The following is a 26,335-nucleotide window of genomic DNA, read 5'->3' on the forward strand; positions in this document are numbered from 1 at the left end:
GTGGGACCCGCCCACAGCTCGCTGATGGAAAAATTCTGCCCCTGAATGTATTTGCTTTTGAAGCATATAGAATGTGTTGTCTGAAATATTTATTACCTCAGCAATCCACATAAATACACCACTCCTGAAGTCTTAGGACGATTTCCAAGAGCTGATATTGGTAAATTTTCAAAGAAATTGTACCACTAAGACATGTCTCAATATATGTCCTGTCCCAAGATAATCATGTGGGCTTTGAGAGTTCTGGAGGAGAGGGCTTGTATTTGAAGACCCAATCCAAGACTTTTTTCCTTTAATGCTTAGAATCTCTTTTAGTTGAGACTTTAAGCTAGAAATAAGTTGAAGGCAGTTGGCTTACCTTGCCGGGAGCTAAAAATAGTAGAACCATAAAAAAGGCCACCGCTTGAGACTGGAGAGAATTCTTTGGCATTGGGAAAGTGGTCAGGGAAAAGATTTGGAAGTGATTAGAATTCAGGAAGGTGAAGGGATGCCTGTACTGGCGGGTGGACAAAGGTTTTGAGTGGATCCTGGAGTGACACTCATATAGACCGGAGGGTCTGATGGAAGGACAATCTTGAGGGGTTGCGCTATATTTCCCTGTCCTCTTTGCCCACTAGGGAGACTTCAAAACATTAAAAAGATGCACATGTCAGGGCTGCTGCTTATTTTTACACTGTGCCCCCTTGTTCTAGGTTCCCTTTCACCCCTGTCAGTCCGTGTCAGGGAAATTGAACCCCAGTGACAGGCAGTGCCAGGAAAACAGAAACTCAGTGACAGGCAGTGTCCAGGAAACAGAAACCCAGTGAGAGGCAGTGCCAGGGAAACTGAAACCCAGTGAGAGGCAGTGCCAGGGAAACAGAAACCCAGTGAAAGTCAGTGTCCAGGAAAGTGAAACCCAGTGAGAGGCAGTGCCAGGGAAACTGAAACCCAGTGAGAGGCAGTGCCAGGGAAACTGAAACCCAGTGAGAGGCAGTGCCAGGGAAACTGAAACCCAGTGAGAGGCAGTGCCAAGAAAGCTGAACCCAAGGCTGTGTCAGAAACTGGACTTCAGTGGGAGTTGTTACCAAGGGTTATGTACCTCAGCCAGTCTCAGTTACCTCAGGAGAGGAGGGGAAGAAATAAACAGGAACGGTGTGAAATGCTCAAGTCATTGGGCTGTAAGACCTACACCAGCTTCACCTACTCAGTGAGGAAATGGTGGACTGTCCCACAGTTGGAGTGCAGCATGGCCACTGGGTTCCCACTTTCTGCCGGTGCAGGAAACCCAAGAAATGAAACCGTGCAGACATGAAACCCGAATGTGAAATTCTTTTCTCCCGGGTCACTAACACCAGCGACCGGCAGATCAATCTTCCATTCCAGGCGACTCCCAAACAGGGAGGGTTGACAATCCTGAGTGTGTGAATGGGAATCAATTGTAAAATAGCTTCCCGAGGGTTCAGACTTCCCGGGAACTGGCACTCAGAGAGTTAATGGTTTCTAACTTCAAGTAACATTTCCATAATGAATCAGCTAGTGCGTTTCTTCAACACATGATGTTGCTACCTGCAGCTTAACTTTATTCAAAATCATCTTCATAAAACAACATAAAAGATCTGAGCTCTCTGCTCAAACTGCAGATCCACCTGAAGGTGCTGAGAGTCATTCAGTGCATTCACCAGTGATCTGAGCGGACACCAGGATGCTGAGACTCTTCCTAACTGTGTCTGTCCTCTTCTGGCAGCAACTTGCTGCACAGGATGAGGTGGACATATTCTGTCAAGAAAATGACTGCGCTGAGGCCTCAGAAGTCATTGTGGACAAGGTAAGTATAGTTTAGAGTTTACTGTGATCTGTAATGTTTGTACCAGGGGACATTATTCAATGACCTAACCCCAACCCTGAAACATGAGACTGGACTGAAATTGGTCCTTGGGTCTCAGTAACATTTTATACATGAGCTGCTGTCGGCTGATTGGTCTCCACTGCCAGCTTGTGTAGTGAGAATATCAGGGTTTCCGTCTCCAGCAGTGGGTCAAGTGAGGGGTTGGTGCGGTAACAGAGAGGTTAGAGGGAGGATGCGAAGGACTGTAGAATCGGGAACATTCCTGTTACTCCTGTATTCACTGAATTTAACCCAATTCCGGAAATTTATATCAGACTTAAGTTCACTATGTTACATCTTTAAGAAGCCAAGTCTTGCTTTAGGCGATACCCCCACACCACAGATACCTGGAAAGTCACATCAATACAGCAGTGTCCTTAAAGCAGGTTTGGCTGTGAGAATTACACAACATCCTTGTTAGGGTAATATAAATTGGCCCAGAACTTCTGATCTCTGGGGAGTTTTACCCAGGAAGTTCCCCTGAAGATGTGCTGGGGACACCCGCGAAGTTCCCATGCAAGGACTGCACGGGATTTGTCTGGGAATGCTCAAACTTCCGATGGGCAATTATCCTGTACTGGAAACGATCCGATGCTCTGACTTAAATCAATGACTTTGGATGGTTCCGACTCTCTCAGCAGAATAGTTACCCAGGAAATGTTAGACAGATTAAAACCACTTCTAACTCCAAGCTACCCCCTGTGGTCCTGACCCTCCAACTCCCCACTGAAACCACTGCCACCCCCCACCCCACCCCCGCCAATGCCCCCACCCCCGCCCCCTGCAACTCGACTACCAGGGAATTGGTGAGAAGACTTTGAGCTGTTTTGATCTCCTTATTTAAGGAAAGATGTAAATGTGTTGGAGGTGGTTCAGAGCCAGTTTACTAGATTGACATGTGAAATGAGTGGGTTGTCTTATGAGGAAAGTTTGGACAGACTGGGCTTGTTTCCACTGGAGTTTAGGAGAGTGAGGAGTGATTTGACTGACGTATACAAGATGCTGAATGGCCTTGACAAGGTGGACGTGGAGAGGATGTTTCCTCTTGTGGGTGAGTCAGATCTAGGGGGCAATCTTATAAAATTAGGGGTTACCCTTTTAGGACAGAGATGAGGAGAATATTATTTCTATCAGAGGGGTGGGGCAGTGTTAGAGACCGGCATATAACTCTTGGCAGCAGAACAGACAACACAACCTTCGGAACACACGGTCTGAGCTGCAGAGAATCGTATCGATCCACCGAACTGAACCCTAGGATGTAAACTATCAAGTACAGGGAATTGGTCAGATTTTACTCCCATTACTTTCTCTAGTGCTTATTTTCTTCTAGATCGATTTCTTTAAATTCCACACTCTCTTTCGCCCTTTGGTTCCCCATTAGTTTATGTGGTAAGCTGTGGGTGGACCAGTATTCCTGCAGAATTTATTGTTTCTTGATGGAATGTGGTTTCACTGAGAGGTTGGAATTATTTCTCTAAATGTTTACCACTGTTTATCAACCTCCCGTAGCTCTTTCTGTCCATTACCCAATCCCGTATTCATGTTCATGGCTCACAACATCTGGGGAGTGACAATCACCTTCGGATTTCCACTCTGCTCCTTTTCACTCACCCAAGTTTGGGGGAGGGTCAGGATGTCATGAAGGGTAGGGAGTAATGAGGGGAGGTGGGGGTATTTGGCGGGGTGGTGGGGTGTCATTTGGTAGTTGGGGGTACAGCTGGGGTAGATGGGCCAGAGTGGGGGTTATCTTGGGACATGATTGGGGGATAGTCAGGGGGTGGATTGTACTCGGAGTGTTTTGTGTTAGTCAGGGATTGGAGGAGAGCTGGGAGTGTCCAGTGTTGGGGGTTAGTCAGGGTGTGGCGGTTAGTCAGGGGTGTTTTGGGGTATTCAGGGAGTGGGAGGGTCATGGGGTAGTTGTGGGGATGGGGAGTAGTCGGGGTGGGTTCAGGTGGACATGGTGTGGGGGAAGGATCTGGGGTGTGGGTGGTGGGGTTGGGGGTAGTCGAGGTGGTGTGGTAGTTTGGGGTACAGGATAGTGAAGTGTGGGGGGTTTGAATGGTTATTGGGGTGTAGGGGTAGATAGGGGTGGTGGGTAGATTGTGGCAGTCATTGGAGAGGTGGAGGTAGTTGGGGGTGTGGGGATGGTGGTTGGGGGTAGTGAGGTTAGTCAGTGGTGATAATTGGTGGGGTGGGGACAGACAGGGGAAGGGGAATGTCTACTTTGTCTATCCCCTTTAGCATCTTATATACCTCAATTAGATCTCCTCTCATCCTTCCAAACTCTAGCGAGTATAGGCCTAAACTGCTCAATCTCTTCTCATAAGACAAGCCCCACATCTCTGGAATCAATCTAGTGAACCTCCTCTGAACCGCCTCCATTGCAACTACATCCTTCCTCAAGTAAGGGGACCAAAACTGTGCATAGTACTCCAGGGACAGTCTCAGCAATGCCTTGTACAGTTGCAACAACACTTCCCTACTTTTATACTCTATTCCTTTCACAATAAATGCCAAAATTCCATTTGCCTTCCTTATTACCTGCTGTACCTGCATACTAGCTTTCAGCGATTCATGCACAAGGACACCCAGATCCCTCTGCACTGAAGCATTCTGAAGTTTCTCTCCATTTAAATAATAAGTCGCCTTTTTATTCTTCCGACCAAAATGGATAACCTCACACTTATCCAAGTTAAACTCTATCTCCAAATTTTGGCCCATTCACCTAACCTGTCCATATCCATTTGTAAATTTCTTATTTCTTCATTGCAACTTACTTTCCCAACTATTTTGGTGTCATCTGCAAATTTAGCTATACTACCTTCTATTCCTGAATCCAAGTCATTAATAAGGATTGTAAATAGTTGGGGCCCAAGGACCGAACCCAGTGGCATCCCACTAGTTACAGCTTGCCATCCAAAAAAAAGACCCATTTATCCCGAGTCTCGCTTTCTGTTGGTTAGCCAATCCTCTATCCAAACTAATATATTACTCCTAACTCCGTGTGATTTTATCCTGTGTATTAATCTTTTGTGCGGCACCTTATCAAAGGCCTTCTGGAGGTCCAGATATACTACATCCACAGGATCCCCATTATCCACGTTGCTTGTCACATCTTCAAAGAACTCTAGCAAATTAGTCAAACACAATTTACTCTTCATAAAACCATGCTGACTCTGATGGATTGCATTTTGACTTTCCAAATGCCCCATTACTACTCCCTTAATAATGGATTCCAACAATTTCCCAACGACAGACGATAAACTAACTAGTCTTTGGTTCCTACATTCTGCCTTCCCACTCCACCACCCCTGCCCCCTGCTTACTTTTTGAATAAGGGCGTTATATTATCATTTTCCGGATCCACTGGAACCTTTCCAGAATCCAGGCAATTTTGGAATGTTATAGCCAATGCATCTACTATCTCTGCTACCACTTTCTTTAAGACCCTGGAATGTAGGCCATCAGTTCCTGGGGACTTGTCATTGTTTGATCCCAATACTTTGCTCAGTACTTTTTCTCTAGTGATGGTGATTATTCAAAATTCTTCCCTCTCTATATTCTCTGCACTACCTGTTACTATTGGGGTGGTACTAGTGTCCTCCACTGTGAAAACTGAGGCAAAATATTGATTAAGCATCTCTTCTGTTTCGTCATGAAGACTTGGAGTTTGGTTGGAGGAAGGAGTTGTTCATTTCCACTTTCTACCATTCTCAGCCCATAGAAATTGGTTCTTGCCCTATTAAGGATGGCAGGGCAGGTGATGTGTCAAGGCTGCAGCATGTGGGAACTCCTGGATAAGATTGTGATCCACGGCAAACACGTCTGAGGTGAGTGTTTGCGCCTTGAGGAACTTCCGCTCAGAGTCATTGATCTGGAGGCTGAGCTGCAGACTTTGTGACACATCAGGGAGCTGGAAATTTACCTGGATGCTTTATACCAGGAGACAGTCACACCACTTAGGATAGGGTCTTGTGATTTGGTCAGTGGCCAGGGACAGAAGGGTATGACTATGAGTGAGGCAGGCAAGCGGACCCAGAGGGCAGGAGTGTGAGTCTCTGCAATCATCCAATAGGTTTGCAGTTCTCTCAGTTTATTTGGATGAGAGTGGAGGCTTCGGGTCGATGAGCAAACTGACCATGGCACCGTGGTACAGGGAGCAATTCAAGTGGGGGAGCAAAAAGGAATGTGGTGGTAGTAGGGACAGTATAGTGAGGGGGATTGACACTATTCTCTGTAGCAAAGAGTGAGAGAACAGACAGCTTTGTTGCCTGCCTGGTACCAGGGTTCGAGACATCTGCTCAGGGCTAGAGATGAACTTGCAATGGGAGAGTGCGGATCTAGTGCTCATGGTCAATGTAGGTACCAACAACTTAGGCATTCATAGCAAAGTAGATGAACTGATAGCGCAAATCGAAATAAGTAAGTACAATCAGATAGCCATTATAGAGACATGGCCACGGGATGTCAAATTTTGGCAACTGAATGTTGAAGGGTACGTGACATTTAGGAAGGACAGGAAGTTAGTAAAAGGTGGAGGGGTGACTCTGTTAATTAATGATGGTGTTAACACTTTAGAGAGGGATGACCAAAGTTCAGGAAACCAGGATGTCGAAGTGGTTTGGGTTAAGATGAGGAATGTTAAAGGCAAGAAGTCACTTGTGGAATTGGTGTACAGGCCTCCTAATTGTAACTACAAACTAGGAGAGAGCATAAAAGAAGATATAATGGGAGCTTGTCAGAAAGGTACAGTAATGGGGGCTTGTCAGAAAGGTACAGCAATAATCATGGGGGATTTTAATCTGCAATAAGACTGGAAAATCAGATGGGCAAAGGCAGCATAGACGAGAGATGATAGAATGTTTTCAGGGTAGTTTGTTAGAACAGTGCATTCTGGAGCCAACCAGAGAGCAGGCGATACTAGACCTGATATTGAGAAACAAGATTGAATTAATTGATAAACTCCTAGTGAAGGCACCCCGGGTAGCGCCGATCATAATATGGTTGTCGTTTACATTCATTGTGATGGAGAAACGAGTGCGAACAAAACGAGTATTTCAAACTAAAATAACGGCAATTATGGGGGCATGAAAGCAAAGGTAGCTAAAGTGAACTGGCAAATGAGGTTAAGGGATTGGTCAATAGAAGTTCAGTGGCAGACATTTAAAGGGATATTTCAGATACACAGAATATAAATACATTCCAATGAGCGAAAAATTCCAAGGTGAGGGCCCACCTTCTGTGGTAAACTAAAAAAGCTAATGACAGGATCAAACTTAAAGAAAAAGCATGTAATTACGCAAAGACGGGTGACAGGTCAGAAGATTGGAAAGAATATAAAGAACTGCAAAGTATGACAAAAAGTTTAAGGAGGTAAAATTAGAGTATGAGAGAAAGCTTGCTGATAATATAAAGACAGATAGTAAGAACTTCTTTCGATATTTAAATAAGAAAAGAGTTAACAAAGTGAGCATTGGTCCGAGAGAGAGTGTGTCTGGGGAATTGATAATGGAAAGTTGGGGGATGTCAGATGAATTAAACAGATATTTTGCTTTGGTCTCCACTATAGAGGACACAAGTGACATTCCGGAAATAGCTGTAAATCAGGAAACGTAAGGGAGAGAGGAACCCGGGAAAATTACAATCACCAGGGAAGTGGGATTGAGCAAATTGTTGGGGCTGTGGGCTGACCAATCCTCAGGTCTGGATGGAGCTCACCCTAAGGCCTTGAAAGAAGTGGCTAGTGAGATAGTTCATGCATTAGTTTTAATTTTCCAAAATTCCCTAGATTCGGGAAGGTTCCATTAAATTGGAAAATAACAAATATAACTCCTTTATTTAAAGAGGAAGGGACACAGAAAGCAGGGAACTATAGGCCAGTTAGCCTAACATCCGTCAGAGGAACAAAAGATGTTAATAGGAAAGATATAATAGCAGCGCACTTAGAAAAATTCAAGGCAATCAGGTAGAATCAACATGGTTTTGAAAAAAGGGAAATCATATTTAACCAATTTATTGGAGTTGTTGGAACGAGTGGCAGATGGAATTTAACCCTGAATAGTGTGAGGTGATGCACTTTGGAAGAAATAATTTGACAAGGAAGTATTCAATGAACGGCATGGCACTAGGAAGTTCTGAGGAACAAAGGGACTTTGGCGTTTTTGTCCATAGATCTCTGAAGTTGGAGGGGCATGTTAGTTGGGTGGTGAAAAAGGCATATGGAACATTTGCCTTTATCAATCAAGGCAAAGATTACAAAAGTAGGGAGGTCATGTTGGAGTTGTATAGAAACTTGATGAGGCCACAGCTGCAGTACTGTGTGCAGTTCTGGTCGCCACATTATCGGAAGGATGTGATTGCACTGGAGGGGGTGCAGAGGAGATTCACCAGGATGTTGCCTGGGATGAAACATTTAAGTTATGAAGAGAGGTTGGATCGACTTGGGTTGTTTTTGTTGGAGCAGAGAAGACTGAGGGGCGACCTGATCGAGTTGTATAAGATTATGAGGGGCGTGGACAAGGAGCAGCTGTTCCCCTTAGTTGGAGGGTCAGTCACAAGGGGACACAAGTTCAAGGTGAGTGGCAGGAGGTTTAGGGGGGATGTGAGGAAAACCTTTTTTAACCAGAGTGTGGTGACGGTCTGGAATGCACTGTCTGGGAGGGTGGTGGAGGCGGGTTGCCTCACATCCTTTAAAAAGTACCTGGATGAGCACTTGGCACGTCATAACATTCAAGGCTATGGGCCAACTGCTGGTAAATGGGATTAGGTAGGCAGGTCAGGTGCTTCTCATGTGTCGGTGCAGACTCGATGGGCTGAAGGGCCTCTTCTGCAATGTGATTCTGAGTCACATGTGCTGTGGATAAAGGGGTAAATGTATTGTACTTATATTTTCAGAAGGCATTTGATAAAGTGTCACAACAAAAGTAATTGCAGAAAATAAATGCTCACGATGTAGGGGTAACATATATTGGCATGGATAGAAGAAGCTAACAGGGAGCAGAGAGTTGGCATAAGTGAATCTTTTTCTGGTTAGCAGGGTGTGACAAGTGGTTTGCCACAGGGATCAGTGCTGGGGCTCAACTTTTTACAAATTATGTAAATGACTTGGATGAAGGGGCCGAAAGAATGATTGCTAAATTTGCTGGTGTCACAAAGATAGGCAGGAAAGTCAATTGTGAAGAGGATGTAAGGAGGTTACGAAGTGCCATGGATAGGTTAAGTGGGTGGGCAAAGATCTGGCAAATGGAGTATAATGTGGGCAAAAATGAAATTGTCCATTTTTGGTAGGAAGACTTAAAAAGAAACTTTTACCTAAATGGTGAGAGATTGCAGGGTTCTGAGATTCAGAGGGATTTGGGAGTTCTAAAACATGAATCATTAAAGTTTAGTTTGCAGGTAGAGCAGGTAATTAGGAAACATAATCGAATGTTATCATTTATTGTGAGGGGAGTTGATAACAAAAGTAGAGAGGTTATGATTCAGTTGTACAGAGCATTGGTGAGACCACATCTGGTGTACTGTGTACAATATTGGTCTCCTTGTATAAAGAAAGATGTAAATGCGTTACAAGCAGTTCAGAGAACATTTACTGCACTAATGCCAGGAATGGGCAGCTTGTCTTATGAGGAAAGGCTGGACAGGCTAGGCTTGTATCCACTGGGATTAACATGAATAAGAAGCAAATTTATTGAAACCTTTAAGATCCTGAGCGGTCCAGACAGGGTTTATGTGGAGACGATGTTTCCTTTGATGGAGAATCTAGAACTAGGAGTCAGTGTTTAAAAATAAGGGGTCGCTTATTTAAGACAGATGAGCAGAAAAGAGGGTTGTATGTCTTTGAATCTCTTCCTCAGAAGGCAGTGGAAGCAAAGTCTGAATATTTTTAAGGCAGAGCTAGATAGATTCTTGACTAACAAGGGGGTCAAAGGTTATTAGGGGTGGGCAGGAATGTGGAGCTGAAGTTACATTCAGATCAGCCGTGATCTTATTGAATGAGGGGGCAGTTTCAACTGGCCTGCTGCTGTTCCTAATTCTTAAGCTCTTATGTTCATATGTCTGTCTGACAAATCCCTGGATAGTTTTATTAGCATAAAAGGGGCAGATGTCATGTGAGGTGTACTGTGATTTGGTGCCAGAAAAGTCAGAATGGTAAGGTTGTATTAGTTACAGAGTTGAATTGCTTTGTAAATGTAGTGATTTTTTTGTAGCCACTTTCCTGACACCAGTTGATTGCTCTGTGATTAATTATCCCCAGAGAATCAGCATTGGACCTCCAATATCACTATTGCTCCAGTTCTCTGCCTACTGCATGCAGGTGTAATGAAAGAAAGACAAAAGCTGCATTTACACAGCACCTTACACAAAGTCTCAAATCTCCTCATTGTCAATTAAATGATTTTTCATTGTAGTCACTGTTATTATTTAGGGAATGTTATTAAATGGCAGAGCAGGCTCAACAAGCCAAATGGCTCACTCCTGCTCCTAACAATATGTTTGTGTGTCATTCTGGACAGATCAGATGAGCTAGTCTAGATGGCCTTTGTCATCCATAATTACCTTGCGTTCAGAGTATTGAAGAATTGCTGGAGATCTGTTTATTTTGTTGCTAATGGTTCTTTACTGTGAGCAAGTTTTGTGCGGTGAAATTATAAGGACACAAGTGGACAATGAGCTCATCGTGAATCATTAACTTGTTTTACGCTCTACATGATTCTCAAGTTTCTTTTCCATTTTGTCTACTCACCTATTAGCTCACTCTTTCCTGGTGTTTTTTTGACTCTCTGGAGGAATTGAAATATTGTGATAAAGTTGTGTTGCATACCAGATATTAAAAATAAAGAGTAATAAGAAGCAGCAATCAGAAGAGTCTTCAGACTTGATGATCAAGAAACCAAATACAAATGTGAACCATTCAGTCATTCACCCCGGCCTCTTGAAAGTTGTGTTACAAAGAGACACGTTAGGGCACCAATGCTTATCACTGACGGTGAAGATTTATGTTGTTCAATCATTTCACTTTGTTCCTCAGGAGTTATTTGACATTTCTAGTCTGTGAGATCACAGGTAAAGTAGAATCCAGTTATACCTCTTGTGTGAAATAATTATATTGAATAATATCATGCACCCAAGGCAGGATAAATTCTTCTACATCTTCTATGGAATGGGGAAGATCTTGTGCACTTTATCTGGGTAGAAAATTTTGAATCTTCTCCCTAAATATTAATTTACTGTCACTGCTTCCATAAGATGCAAAGTGCAGAATATGTTCATGAGGACTGAGGCAGTGAACAAAATCAGTGTTATCTTCTGCAGTGTTATAAATAAATAATGGAATATATTGCATGATGCTGTTACATTAAAATTTGCACTCTCTGGCCTGTTTAATGGTCATGGTGGGATCACCTTTCAGGTGCACGCAAACTAACACTGCATTGTATCATTGTAGCTCTTAATATTATGGACCCATGCTGCATAATTATCAGTCGATGTTAGCATCTGGCTGCAAATAATGGGAGCTTTCATTTTACTGGGACCTTTCTGTGATTGTTTGGTGAATGTTGAATGGGGATAAATGACCTGCATGATTGAGTGGGGAGAGTGTCGTTGGAGGGGAAGCACGTGGGGTGCAGGTGGGTGTGGGATTAAGGGGCCCAGAGACAGGAGGAGCACTAGGGCTCATGGCTTCTCTCTCTGACCCTGAGAACCCTCAGAGGGAAATAACTCAGTGTAGAAGGCTGTCAATAACACTCTGTTTTTTATTGAATACCCAAGGGGAGGAGCAAGGCCAATAGTGCAGGGCAACGCCAAAGTTGAAGAGTGAATGAGAAAGGAAAATGAACCAGGAAGTGTTAATGCCAAGAATTCCATCAAACCTCCTAACTCTCTTTCAATCCCAGCCCATCCAGGACATGAATTGCTGCTACCGCACCTGGGAAACCAGGATGTCCTCTCAACACTGGTGCTTTACAGGGGTAGTTCAGTTGTGTCATATGATAATACATTCTGCTCTTTCTGTTTTAGAATTATGAAGAGAAAGAATTCCGACATGCCCAATGGGTTGAAACAACGGTTCATGGAATGGATATAAATCGTGCAATAGAGACCGGCCTGGAGAGACTTTTCAATTATTCACATTTCTCTAATGCTGCAGGTACATCAAATGTTCCATCAAGGTAACAACAGAGTAGAAAACAACCCTTCCATCTTTGATATCTCTTGTTTAAAACTTTGGCTGGGATTTTCCGTGCCCGCTGGTATCGGGTGTGTTCGGTGGCGTGACAGGACAATATGGCGTGACCGGCTTCACAACCGCGTGAAACCAGTTTGCGATTGGCCGCTCAGCCCACCCATGGCGAGTCGTGTTCCCTGCCATTGGACGTCGGGAACCTCATTGTGATAGATCAGCAGATGTTTATAATCCCTGCTGGCCGGCATCATCCTCCCCCGCTTGATCGTCCGCCCATGTTGGCTGGAAAACACGCTGAAGTGTTTCACAACAGCACATAAGTGATGTGCACCTGGCAGGCTCCACATTGTCTGGATTTAAAAGTTTGTTTGCCTACCTTGCTTCGGGCAGCAATCGCAGTCATCAGTGCCAGGCTTCACAGACAGCACCACATCACTTTTAGTGGGGGTCATGGGTAGGTCTCGATCTACCAGATCAGCCAAATATTGGTGGCTTTTCAATGGCTGCAGGGCTAGGGCTTGCTTGAGGAAGGGGGAGAAGTGGCCTCAGGCAATGGGAGAGGCTGCAGGATAAGAGCTGCACTGGGGAAGGAGGGTATCCCAGGGTGTGTGTGAGGGCACATTTTGATCTGTGCAAGTGGCCTCAAGATGGTGAGGGCTGAGGAGGCAGTCTCCAGAAGAGATGAGACCAGATGGACACATCAGGGTCTGTGTGTGAGAATGGGCGATGATGTTCTTGAGCTGACAGTGAGTGAGATGCCAGTGAATGTGTGATGGGCCTGAGGGTGTGAGTTCAGAGTGATGAGCTGGTTGCCATACCCTGGCTGAGTTCATTCATCCTCCATCTGCATTCGATGGCCAACCTCTTCTGTGCATCAATAGCACTGATCGCCACTGCCATTGCCCACCAGGCCAGAGTGCTAATGTAGCTGCCCCTCCTGCGTCCAGAGCAGGGGTAGAGGACATCACTGTGGGCCTCCAGTGTCCAAAAGGCACTCGGTAATGCAGTCTTTTTGCCTTTTGGTGCCCAGTCTTCTTTGCTGCAGTCCTGAGCTGGAAGCACTGAGTGCGGCTGTATTTTAAATGTGGTGCCTGGTGTGATGAAGCAGCAAGGTGATGGCGTTGCAGGTGAATGAGAGCCTGCTCGCCATGGAAACGCTGTGTTTCCCAGAAATGCATTAGTAATGCGTTGGGCGTGGGACGATACGGGGTGAAAACCTGCCATCGTGGCCGGCAGGTAAAACGTCATTTTATTCGTCCGCTACTGAACTGAGGGCAAATCTGGGACAATTCTGCCCTTGGTGTATAGACAGACACACTGACCACGCTGACAGACACAATGTTCCCCCCGATGTCATTCCGCCTCATTTTCGTGCCGGCGAGTGGGCCCCGTCCCCAGCTCGCCGACGGAAAAATTCGGCCCATGGTCTCACCAAGGCCCAGTACAGCTGTAGTAAAACTTTCTGACTTTTATATTCCATTCCTCTTGCAATAAACACCAACATTCCATTTGCCTTCCTAATCACTTGCTGTACCTGCACACTAACCTTACGTGATTCATGTATGAGGTCACCTAGATCCCTCTGTACGACTGGATTCTGCAATCTCTCTCCATTTAAACACTATACTGCGTTTCTATTCTTCCTGCCAAAGTGAACAAGCTCACATTTACCAATGTTACCCTCAATCTGCCAAATTTTTCCCACTCACCTAACTTGCCTATATCTCTTTGCAGATTTACAACCTCCTCTTGACAACTTACTTTCGTACATACCTTGGTGCCATAGGCAAATTAAGCTGCCATACATTTGTTTTCTTTTTCATTTACAGGATGTGGACATTGCCAGCAATGCCCGCATTTATTGTACATCCCTAATTGTTATTGAGAAGGTGGTGGTGAGCTGCCTTTTTGAACTGCTGCAGTCCGTGTCATGTAGCTACACCCACAGTGCTGTTAGGGAGGGAGTTCCCAGATTTTGACCCAGGGACAATGAAGGAACTGGGTTCACATTCGTTAACTTCAAGCAAGTCATTGATATAGATTGTAAACAGTTGAAGCCCCAGCACTGAACCCTCTGACACTCCACTAGTTACAGTTTGCCAATCTGATAAAGACCCATTTATCCCTACCCTCTGCTTCCTGTTAGTCATCCAATCTTTTATCCATGCTAAAATGCTACCCCTACAGCATGTGCTCTTATCTTGCGTAGTAACCTTTTGATGTGTTACCTTATCAAATGCCTTTTGGAAATCCAAGTACATCACATCCACAGGTGCCTTGAATGTTACTTCGTCAAAAAATTCGAACAGATTCGTTAAAAACAATTTCGCTTGCACAAAGCCATGTTGAATCAGTCTGCTCAACGTCCTTAAGAATAGATTTGAGCACTTTCCCTATGACAAATGTTAGGCTAACTGGCCTGTAGTTTGCTGCTTTCTGCCTGGCTCCTTTCTTGAATAAAAGTGTTACTTGACTTGTTTCCCAATCTGCTGGATTCTTTCAGAATCTAAGGCCAGGATTTGGCTCTCGTCAGGTGGGCTCAGCCTGGGCGAGAGGAGCGGCCAAGGAAGCGACAGCTGCCCTGCCTAGATGGGGTGGGGGAGGAGGGCGAGCGTGGAAGTTCGTGCTGGTGTGCGCAGGAAAAGCTCCCTGAAGCACAGAGCTGCCTCAGAGAGATGAAGATTTTTGAATATAAAAAAATGAAGATTTAAAAAATATTAACAAGATGTCACCTCATGAACAAGGACATGTTAGAAATTAGTTTAAACATTTTAAAATTTTTTGATGACTGATCAAAATCTCATCCCGCGCGTGGATGAGGTTTTGCAAGAAACCTAAAGGCCACTTTGCCTTTTCGCCTGCCCGCCCGCTAACTGAGGTTGGATGGGCAGCAAAAGCTTTCATTTAATTAGATCTTCAATGGCTTTAATAGGCCTGTTAATAGGCAGGTGCACTTCCGACTCCCACACCCACCCTGCGACCGAAATAGTGAGGACGATCGCCCAACATCATCACGCGTCATTTTACCCTGGTTCAGGTTGGGTGTGCGGCCACCCGACAGGAGGAAAATTCTGCCCTGAGGAATTTTACAAGATTATAACCAATGCATCTGTTATCTGCACCAACACTTCTTTTCAGACCTCTGGATGTAGGCCATCCGGTCCTGGGGACTCCTCAACCTTTAGGTCTTGTTTCAGCTGCAGCTGATGTTGATGCTCAGCAAACCAGATCTCAGATTGAAACCCGCCTCAGCTGATCATAATTTATTTTTCCGTATTGTAGAAACGAGGAGGGAAAGCTACAGAACACAAATGTACAGGACTCCAGTTATTACTTTTAAAAATTGAAAGAATTAACATCATTATTAAAAGAAAAAAAAGAAAACATGAAACTTAAACACAAGATAAAAGATACAGTTAGAAAATAAGTCTTACAAAATAATACCCTTTATCTGTAAAATCCAGGGAATATTCCCCAAACTGAGAAATTGCTTTCGCTTTAAACAGAAGTACAACCCATGGCTTCCCAGAACAAATCCACACTTATGTGGCTCTTCCAAAGGGAGAGTTCGAACAAACTGTATCTCAGGACACATATTCTCTTGGCTCAAAACTTTGTTGCTTTCTTCAATTAAAAGATTTTCAGAGCTTTTCTGCACACTCCAAAACACTGGGGACGTCCCCCACAGCAACTGTTACAGCTGAAAACCCATTTGTATAAATACCTTTTCACCCCTTTCATCTTCATCCTTTAATTATCTCTTTGAAAACTCAATCTCCCAAATATCAAAATCTTGCATGTTCCTATTTTCCCTCTATTTCGGGTCCATAAAATTTAAAACGCCTGCCCCTGTTTACTCACAAACCTCCTGTAAAATGCAAATGTTCTTGTAATTTTGAGACACCTTTGAAATGCAGCAACTTCAAATCAATTTCAAAACTTATCCCCAAATGCTCATCTCAGATGTAATCTGTTTCCTTGTAACTTAACACCCACTATAAGTTCTTATTACCAAATGCAAGAAGACAACACATTTAGTCTTTTGTGCCTTACACTCTACAGAAAATCTGACTCCAACAATCTCACTTTGATTAACCCTGGACACAGATAGACACAAATTACCCTTACCTGCACAGAATATACACATAAACAAGGGAATATAAAAATGTACTCCTATCATCATAGCCTAATAGTTTAAAAGCAAAATATTGAGGATACTGGAAACCTAAACTAAAATCAGAGAATGCTGGAAAAATGCATCAGGTCTGGCAGCATCTGTGGCGAGAGAAACAGAGTTAACGTTTCGAGTCCGTATGATTCAGCTCTGAGAAAGAATCATACAGACTCAAGACATTAACTCTGTTTCTCTCTCCACAGATACTGCCAGACCTGCTGAGTATTTACAGCATTTTCTGTTTTTATTTTAGGCCGAATAGTTTTCCTAGCACCTTTTCCCAGGTGATGGTGATTGTATTATGTTCTCCCCTCCAGATCATCCCTTGATTTTCAAGACTCTTTGGGAAGTTTTCTAAGTCCTCGACTGTGAAAACAGACACAAAATACCTGTTCAACGTCTCCACCATTTCTTTGTTTTCTGTTACCAATTCCCCAGAATCACTCTGTAGCTTTAGCTTTGCTACTCAAATACGTGTAGAAACTTTTACTATCTGTTTATCGATTATTAGCTAGCTTTCTCTCATACTCTGCTTTCTGCCACTTCATTCACTTTTAAGTCAATCATTGCTGGTTCTTAAAATCTGTCCAGTCCTCTGACCTACAACTAATTATTTCATATTTGTACAGTTTTTCTTTCAATGTAAAACTATCCTTTAAATATCTTGTTAAGAACTTGACACTGCAACTTTACTGTACTACGTTTTAACCTAGTTTCCCAGTTCACCTTAGCTAGCTCTGACTTCATACTCTCACAGATCCTTTCATATAGGCTTAAAACACTAGTCATGGACCCACACTTCTCCACTTCAAACTGAACATGAAATTCTACCATGTGATTGCTGTTCCTATTCATTTATTCTGTGTCACAGATCTTGCCTTTTCCCTGGTTGGCCCTCGAATCTACTGCTCTAAGGAATTGCCCCAAAAACTCCTGGTTCCAGGCTATCTTTGCCAATCTGATATTCCCAATCTACATGTAGATTAAAGTCACCCATGATTATTGCAGTACCTTTTCATTGGAGAAACCAAACGCAGACTGAGTGACCGCTTTGCAGAACACCTTCGGTCTGTCTGCATAGATAGACTTGGATTGTTTTCGTTGAAGCAGAGAAGACTGAAGGGAGACCTGATCGAGGTGTACAAGATTTTGAGGGTCATGGACAGGTTGGATAAGGAGCAGCTGTTGCCCTTAGTTGAAGGGTCAGTCACAAGGGGGCATAAGTTCAAGGTAATGGGCAGGAGGTTTTGGGGGGATGTGAGGAAAAACCTTTTTACCCAGAGGGTGGTGATGGACTGGAATGTGCTGCCTGGGAGGGTGGTGGAGGTGGGTTTCCTCACATCCTTTAACAAGTACCTGGATGAGCACTTGGCATGTCATAACATTCAAGGTTATGGGCCAAATGCTGGTAAATCAGATTAGCTACGTAGGTCAGGTGTTTCTCACGTGTCAGTGCAGACCCGATGGGCCGAAGGGCCTCTCCTGCACTGTGATTCTGTGAATGAGATACTATGATCTAGAGAGCACTGCCTGAACTGGTGGTGAAGCAAATTCAAAAGACAATTGTTGAGATGATGTGGAAAATCTTTGTGTGCCTGTGGGAAATGTGGAGGTCAGGGTGATTAGTGGGATAAGTTCACCAAACAACACAGGAGCAGCCTGCCTCTAGGCTGTATCATTCTGTGTGTCTACAATTCAATGCCCACATCAATGTTTTCCACATCTCAGTTTAATCATCTCAGCTTGCACCTTCCAAACCGATGACCACTATCATCTAGGAGGACAAGAGCAGCTGATAGATGGGAATGTCCACCAACTGGAAGTTCCCCTCCAAGTCACTCACATTCCTGACTTGGAAATATATCGCCATTCTTTCATTGTCGCTGGGTCAAAATCCTGGAACTACCTTCCTAACAGCACTCTGTACCTACGCCACATGGACTGCGCTGGTTCAAGAAGGCAGCTCACCACGATCTTCTCAAGGGTAATTAGGGATGGGTAGTAAATGCTGGCCCTGCCAGTAAAGGCCACATCCCATGAATGAATAAAAGAAAAGCAAAGTCACCCTGTCCCCTCACCTGTAATTTCTGATTCACCATGAGCAATGCTGTAACAATGTGTTTCTTTGTCTACAGGTACAATTGTTCCCATCTCTGCACCTTGGGGAGCTCATGGAGTCATTACAAATGGCAAAATGGACCAGACATTCAGGGTATATGTTATGATTGTTCCTGAAGTCATCAGTCCACCGGAACCAACAGATCAAACGGTCAAAATCGCAAGAGGACCTATTAGTTCGTTCTATATCAGGTGAATTTAGTTACTGATATATTGTGTTTGACATTTCTTTACGTCAGCTCTTGTGCCAACATCACTCAACCTAGAGTCGGACTGTGATTATTGGGCTCATCCGGGTACAGGGGAACATTGGTCAATATTAATTGTATAATGGAGTGATTCATATCTCACAATCTGCAGTTCCTTCTTCTGAGAACACAGCGAGACGTCCCCATTCACATTAGTCAGATTCATATGGAGTTGGCTCCTGTTTTTCTGACATTCTCGCATCCACCACGTTGTGTATTTTTGATAGACCACTTTCACATCTTTTAATCAGTGCCTCAGCCAAAATAAAACATCAGCTCATTGAGATGTTTGATGTTCTTTCTACTGTAATTAGTTTAAATGTCTCTTTACTGCTCTTTCTGTGCTTAGTCATAAATTACACAGTTCCAATGTTACTGGCCCCCCTCCCTTACCCTTTGGAGGGGTCATTTTCCTCATAGGTGTCTGGACGATGAATGACAGTGTGATTTGCTGACCTCAGAGAGGATCAAGCTGGGCCCAGTCCATTCCTCACTCAACTCTCACAACTCACCAGCTCACAGTCCCAGTGAGAGCCCCGAGACAGGATGATCTACAATTTGGACATTGTCTTCCTGCCGTAATGAACTGTGATGCTATTTTGTCATTTGTAGAGTTTGCACATTGAGCTTTCACAGTGAGCAATTGTGATCACAGAGATTGCTGTTTAGGATAATTACGGTCTAGTTTTCACTCTGTTTAAATTATTGACAGAAATTCAGGGACTTGGGGCCTGTGAGTTCCCAATCAGTGAGCCCTGTGAACAACAATTCACTCCAGGAACTCATGATCAGGGATTCTGTCCGCATATTTTAAACAGTCAAAGAAATATTCCCTTCAAGGAGCAGAAGTTGGGGTGGGAGGAGTTTCTGAGATATCAGCTGGGTGTGGATCATCCTTGAGATGGGTTGGCAGTATGTGGTAGAGCTGTAGAGAGCAGGACATGCTGCAGGCGATTGGTGCACAGCAAGATCATACAAACATACAAATTAGGAGCAGGAGTAGGCCATCAACCCCTGGAGCCTTCTCTGCCATTCACTAAGATCATGGCAGATCCGATTGCGGCCTCAATGTCACTTTCCCACCTGTCTCCTATACCTTTGACTCCTTTAATAGTCAAAAATCTATCTACCTCTGCCTTAAAACTATTGAATGACCCTCTTTTGCTATCTGGGGAAGAGAGTTCCACTGAGTCAAGACCCTCTGAGAGAAAAAAAAACTCCTCATCTCCATCTTAAATAGGAGAGCTCTTATTTTTAAACTTTGGACCCAGGTTCAGGTCTCTCCAACAAGGGGAAACATCCTCTCAGCATCCACTCTGTCATGACTCTCCAGCATCTTCTATGTTTCAATAAGATCACCTCATTCTTCTAAACTCCAATTGGCCCAACATGCCCAACCTTTCCTCATAAGTGATCTCGTCCCAGGAATCAGTAGAGTGAACCTTCTCTGAACTGCTTCGAAAGCAATTATGTCCCTTCCTAAACAAGGAGACCAAAACTGTGCACAGTACTCCAGATGTGGTCTCACCAATGCCCTGTAGAACTGTAGCAAAGATCCCTAATTTTATATTCCAGTCACCTTGCAATAATGATAACATTTCCCTTCCTAATCACTTGCTGTATCTGCATACTAACTTCTTGTGATTCATCTACCAGGACACCCAGATCCCTCTGGTCCTCAGAGTTCCGCAATCTCTCTCCATTTAAACAATCTGCTGCTTTTCTATTCTTCCTGACAAAGTGGACAAGAGTTATTGCATTCCCTATTTTCCAGTCAGAAGGGAGCCTTCCAGAATCTAGGGAATTTTGATAAACCAAGACCAATGCATCTACTATCTCAGCAGTCACTTCTAAGACTCTAGGATGAAGTCCATCAGGGCCTGGGGACTTGTCAGCCTTTAATTCCAATAATTTTCTCAATACGATTTCCATGGTGATTGTAATTGTTTTAAGTTGCTCCCTCTCTTTCACCTCTTGATTCACAATTATTCCTGGGATGTTACTTTTTTCTCTGTAGTTAAGACAGATGCAAAATAACATCTGTTAAATTCATCTGCCTGGTCCTCCATTTTCCATTATTAATTGCAGACTCACTCTCTAGAGGACAAACATTCACTTTAGTTATTCTATTCCTTTTTGAATACTTGTCGACACCATTACTGTATATTTTTATATTCCTAGCAAACTTTCACTCATACTTTAATTTGCCCTCCTTATTCTTTTAGTCATTCTTTGTTGTTTATATACCCAGTCTAATTTTCTGATCTTCATGAAATTCTACACTCTTTCTTTCAATTTGATGCTACCTTTAACTTCTTTAGTTAGCCACGGATGGTGTGTTCCTCCCAGAGAATTTCTCTTTCTCACTGGAATGTATCATTACTGAGGGTTATGGAATATCTCCTGAAATATCTGCCACTGCATCCCTACAGACCTATCTCTAAACCTATTTCCCAAGTTCACTTTAGCCAGCTCTGACATCATGCCCTCATATTTGCCCTTATTTAAGTTTAAAACATTAGTCTTAGACCCACTGGCCCATAACTCCCGATCTCCGGGCCGTCGTATCTGTAAGGTGCCCTTGGATCTCCCTATGCAAGGACTGTATGGGAATTCCCCAGGAAGCTTAAACTTCCCTTTGGCAATTACCCTGCACAGGGAACCATTCCTTACTCCACTTTAAATCGGAGACTTCAGAAGGTTCCAAAATAGTTACCCAGAAAAAATTAGAAGAATTAAATCCACATCTGAATCCTGGATAATGATCGTACTGTCCACCTCCGCCTGACCATCTAGGGGCCTCTTCCAACACCCTCACCCATCCCCCAACTAGCTCCTCAAAGTCCTGACTACCTCCCACCCGCCCCCAAACTACTCCCCAACACTCTGACCGCCAACCACCTTCCCATTGCCCGAATGCCCTCCTGAACCTAAGAGCACACCCCACTCCCACCCCCTGACAACCCCCTCCAGCACACTGGCGACAATCCCAACCCACCAACTGAACCCTAGCCTCCACAATTACCCTTCCAACCCACCAACAACCTCCCACCACCAACACAACTACACCCCTGACCTCCCGAATAACCCCCACCCCACCAAATAGCCACCCAACACACCCTACTACCCTCCTCATCCCATGACCAACCCCCAACCCCCTCAACTCTCTTCCCATTCCCCCACTAACCCCAGACCCATTCAACCTCCACACAGCCTCCCCACTGACCACTCGACAACTCCCTATCCTACCCACTTACATTGCACATTTACCTTCCCCCTGGCTTCTCAAAGTGGCTGGGTATTTTAAATTTAGCTGCTTTATGGCAGCTAGTGCCATAAACAGGGGTGTGGCCTCCTCTCACCTGACTCTGCTGCCCTTGACAAAAGGCCTCGGGAACTCGCTGCAATGCGCATTTCTCACCCGGCTCGAGGCGGAAGCTCGGCTGAGGAAGGTACCCACATGGACCAGAACCGCTAGATCCTCCATCTCCCACTGCAAGTTCCCCTCCAGCCCTGATCAGGTGTCCTGAACCCTGGCGCCAGGTGGCAATCCAGCCTTCTGTACTTTCACTCTCAGCTGCAGGAAACTGTGCCTCACCCCCTGACTATCCTGACGCCTACACCCACTATATTCCTATTCACTCCCCCTATTTGACTGCCTTCCTGTACAATGGTGCCATGGTCAGTTCGCTCAGCCATGCTGCAGACCCCACTTTCATCCCTACAAACTGCAGGAACTCAAATCTGTTGAACAACTGCAAGGGCTGAGGCTCCTCCACTTCTACCTTCTCGATCCCTTATCTGCCTCACTCATAGCGACACCGTCCTGTTCCTGACCACTGACCAAATCAGCTGATCCTATCCTAAGGGGTGTGATAGTCTCCTGGAATGAAGAGTCAATGTAACTTTCCCCCTCCCTGATGCCTCGTAGTGTCTGTAGCTCGGCCTCCAGCTCAAAGACTCTGAGCCGAAGCTCCTCGAGTCTCTGGCACTTACTGCAGACATGTTCCCCCTGGATCACACACGTGTCCACGAGCTACCGCATTCTGCAGTCGCAACACGTAGATCTCACAAAAGGTCCCACAAGGGGCATTCTCTCAATTTCTTGAAAGTACAAAACTCCCTCTATAAACTGGGAATAAACATGTGATTCCTTCAGGGAACTTTTAAAAAAAAATTGCTGTCCCAAGATTCACGTTTGCAAATCAGACGTTGGAGAAGGAAACATGTGACTGGGTTTTTTTTCCAAAGGTGGTGCTATAGTAAGTAAATAGAGTAGAGGTGTGGATTATAGACTTATAAGGCGCTATTTCAATGGAGGCGATGGGGATCTCAGCTAAATAGCTGTTGAGGGCCCAGCATCACCTCATTTAGGGAGGGTCTGCTGCATTAAGTGCCTTCCAGGCGGCCAATGACAGGCCTTCCCTGGGACCAAGAACCCCAGGGGGCAGAGGCCTCACTCTCCAAAAGCTGCTGGCCAATCAGAGGCCAGCAGATCTCAGTGCTTGTCAGGGTCAAGAAGGTGTAGTGGCTGCTGTTGGCTCTGTTCCTGAGAGGCCTAGGATCAATGCTGGATCCCAGGATAACAGGTGAACGATGGCAGCAAGAGGATCGCAGCAAAGGGACTCACGGGGGAGGGGGTGAGTGTGTAGGCAAAAAGTGCAAAGGGGCGGCATCCTGCGGCTCTGTTCATCTTCCTGATGCCAGTCCCTCGACAACAAGGTGCTCCCTCCCACGGAAAGCAACCCGAGTAGTGATAGGACCTCCTGCCTCTGGGTTAATGCCTTTGGCTGCGATAAGAGGCTCTTAGGTTGACATGAATTGTCCATTTAAGTGCCTCCATTGATGGTGGGTTGGGAAGGGTTGGGATGGCCGCCCACGAGCGTCCCCGCACTGGATTTAACCTTGGTTGCGGCAGCAAGGCAGCAGGGTGCCCGCCTGCCACCCTCACATACAATTAAATGCCCTGTTCATGACCAAACTTGCCTGAAGAGACCATAGTAAATTTGGCCTATAAATTCCTGATGGCACAGAAGGAGGCAATTCAGCCCTTAGAGACCATGCTGGCTATATAGAGCAATCCAATCAGTGCCATACCCTCCCTTTAACACAGTGACCCTGCACATTTATTCCCCTCAAATGCCCATCCAATTTCCTTCTGAAATCATTCATCATATCTGCTTCCTCCACACTAATAAACAGTAAGTTCCAGATCATTACCACTCGCTGCATAAAAAGCTTTTTCCTCAGATACCCCCTGAAACTCTTGCCCAAAGTCTTCTATCTGTCTCCCCTAGTTCTTGTACCATCAGCTCATGAGAACAGCTTTTCCTTTTCTACCTTATCGAACCCTGTCAGGATTTGTCCAGCTCTATCCAATCACCCCTCAAACTCCTTTACCCCAAGGAGAACAACAGCAGCTTCTCCAACCCAACCCTGTCACTAACATCCCCCACCCGGGGAACTGTTCGAGTAAGTCTCCTCTGCACCCCCTCAAGGAGCCTCACATCCCTCCAAAAGTGTGGTGACCATCAATAGATGCAGTTATCTATTTGTGGCCTCTCCAGAGCGTAATAAAGGTTCAGCATCACTTCCCTGCTTTTGTATTCAATACCTCTATCCATGAAACCCAAGTTCCTATGTAGTTTGTGAAACATTTTCTCCATATGTGTTCTCAACTTCAAAGATCCATGCACCCCAAGGTCCCTCTGTCCCTGTGCACTCTTTAGAATTGTTCCATGCCGTCTCTATTGCCTCTCCCTATGGCTTTTGCAAAATGCATCAGTTCACTTTGTTGTTGTTTCATTCATGGAGTGTGGGTGCTGCTGGCTAGGCCTGCATTAATTGCCCATTCCTAATTACCCTTGAGAAAGTGATGGTGAGCTGCTTTCTTGAACCACTGCACTCTATGTGGTATAGGTACAACCACAGTGCTGTTTGGGAGGGATCTCCAGGTTTTTGACCCAGCTATAGTGAAGCAATGGCCATATATTTCCAAGGCAGGATGGTGAGTGGCTTAGAGGGGAACTTCCAGGCATTGGTGTTCCCAGGTATCTGCTGCCCTTGTTCTTCTAGATGGTGGTGGTTTTGGAAGATGCTGTCCAAGGAGTCTTGGTGAGTTCCTGCAATGCATCTTGTAGATGGTACATTCTGCTGCCACTGTGGGTCAGTGGTGGAGAGAGTAAAAGTTTGTGAATGTGGTGTCAATTATTCAGGCTGCTTTGTCCAGGATGATGTCAAACCTCTTGAGTGTTGTTGAAGCTGTACTCATCCAGCAAGTGGAGAGTGTTCCATCACACTCCTGACTTGGGCCTTGTCGTTTGGTGACAGGCTTTGAGGATTCAGGAGGTGAGTCACTCATCACAGGATTTCTAACCTCTGACCTGCTCTTGTAGCCACCATATTTATATGGCTAGTCCAGTTCTGTTTCAGGTCTATAGTGACACTGAGGATGCTGATAATGGGGGATTCAGTGATTGTAATGCCATTGAATGTCATTTGTCTGTATTGAATCCAACCTGGCAATTGTCTGCCCATTCAGCTAGCTTATCTATTATGTTACTGCAGCTGTGGATGAACTGAATGGTGGAGGGTCCTCAGTGGGCTGAATGACCAACTCCTGTTCCTATTGTCCTGACAATCGACTTGGATTGCAGACAGGATTTGTCCGGAGGAATGAAAATGAAAATTATATATTCTTAATTCTGTTGCAGGAATATTGACAGGAAAGTTGATGAGCAACAATATGAAGAACTCATGAATAAATTCCAGCAGGACTTGGAACAAGACAATCAACACTTTTATCCATTTTTTTTCATTGCTTTATATAACACACATGGGCTCATGCAAATAGGCTTCTTAAAGAAATAAAATCCTCTTGGGTAGGTTTTGTCACCTCTGTAGACATCAACAGTGAGATGTGCTTAACTCTATTCTTAAACGGATTGAACCTTCCACAAGTTACACTTTGGATTTAAGCTGGAGTACTGTGCAAAGTTCTGGTCTCCTTTCCTAAGGAAGGATATATTTACCTTAGAGGGAACACAATGACTGTTCATTAGACAGATTACATATATGTGCTGGTATTGGGGTTTTGAACAATTCCACCAATGACACATTCAGCACTGAGACCCTGTTAGAAATATTGCCCTCTAGTGACAGTATATTCTGACTCTCACACACACTGATGCATTTAATCTTTATTCAAAATTATACCAACAGCTGAGCATCAAAAGTGAGCAGTTGTTCCCCATTTACATTCAGTGGTTCCTTTAGTTGTTTAGTTCCATCATTACAAACAATGGATCTTTCCAGGTGTCCAGTTCAATGTCTCTCCACATTGTCCTGTGACAGACAGATCTTGTTTCTCAACAAATTTGACGAAAAAGAGGGGCTCTTCAACCTTGTTCCACCATTCATAAAGATCAGAGCTGATCGTCTACCTTAACTCCACTGTCTAAACAACGGCTCTTTCCGGGTGTCCAGCTCAATGTCTCCCACACTATCCAGTGAAAGACAGATCATGGTTCTCACCAGGGGCTGTCCCTCCTTGTCTTTCCCAAAGTCAAATAAAACAGAGGCTCTTCAATCCTGCTCCACCATTCAGTAAGATCATGGCTGATCTTCTACCTCAATTCCACCTTCCCACACTATCCCTCGAGTGTGTAATCTGTCTAATAAACAGGCATTGCAGTCCCTCTAAGGAAAGTTCATCCCTTAGGTAAGGAGAGCAAAATGACTGTTTT

At 44.6% G+C, this 26,335-nt stretch overlaps 1 protein-coding gene across 1 annotated transcript; it reads left to right on the forward strand.

Moving 5' to 3' along the window:
- Nucleotides 1-1,681: 1,681 nt before the first annotated feature.
- On the forward strand, nt 1,682-25,734 carry LOC144680397 (heme-binding protein 2-like). Its single transcript, XM_078541367.1, has 4 exons — nt 1,682-1,804; nt 11,885-12,014; nt 18,360-18,534; nt 25,304-25,734. Exons 1-4 carry the CDS (start codon nt 1,682-1,684, stop codon nt 25,458-25,460), a joined length of 585 nt encoding a protein of 194 aa, XP_078397493.1. The 3' UTR covers nt 25,461-25,734.
- Nucleotides 25,735-26,335: the final 601 nt, after the last annotated feature.

The sequence above is a fragment of the Cetorhinus maximus genome, chromosome 5 (genome assembly GCF_964194155.1).
Source record: "Cetorhinus maximus chromosome 5, sCetMax3.hap1.1, whole genome shotgun sequence".
NCBI classification, from domain to species: Eukaryota; Metazoa; Chordata; class Chondrichthyes; order Lamniformes; family Cetorhinidae; genus Cetorhinus; species Cetorhinus maximus.

Excerpts from the sequence above, each read along its gene's own strand:
- LOC144680397 (XM_078541367.1), top strand. The coding sequence starts at position 1,682 with ATGCTGAGACTCTTCCTAACTGTGTCTGTCCTCTTCTGGCAGCAACTT. Across the intron at positions 12,015-18,359 it reads ACATTTCTCTAATGCTGCAG|GTACAATTGTTCCCATCTCT; the intron begins GTACATCAAATG and ends CTTTGTCTACAG. Across the intron at positions 18,535-25,303 it reads ATTAGTTCGTTCTATATCAG|GAATATTGACAGGAAAGTTG; the intron begins GTGAATTTAGTT and ends ATTCTGTTGCAG.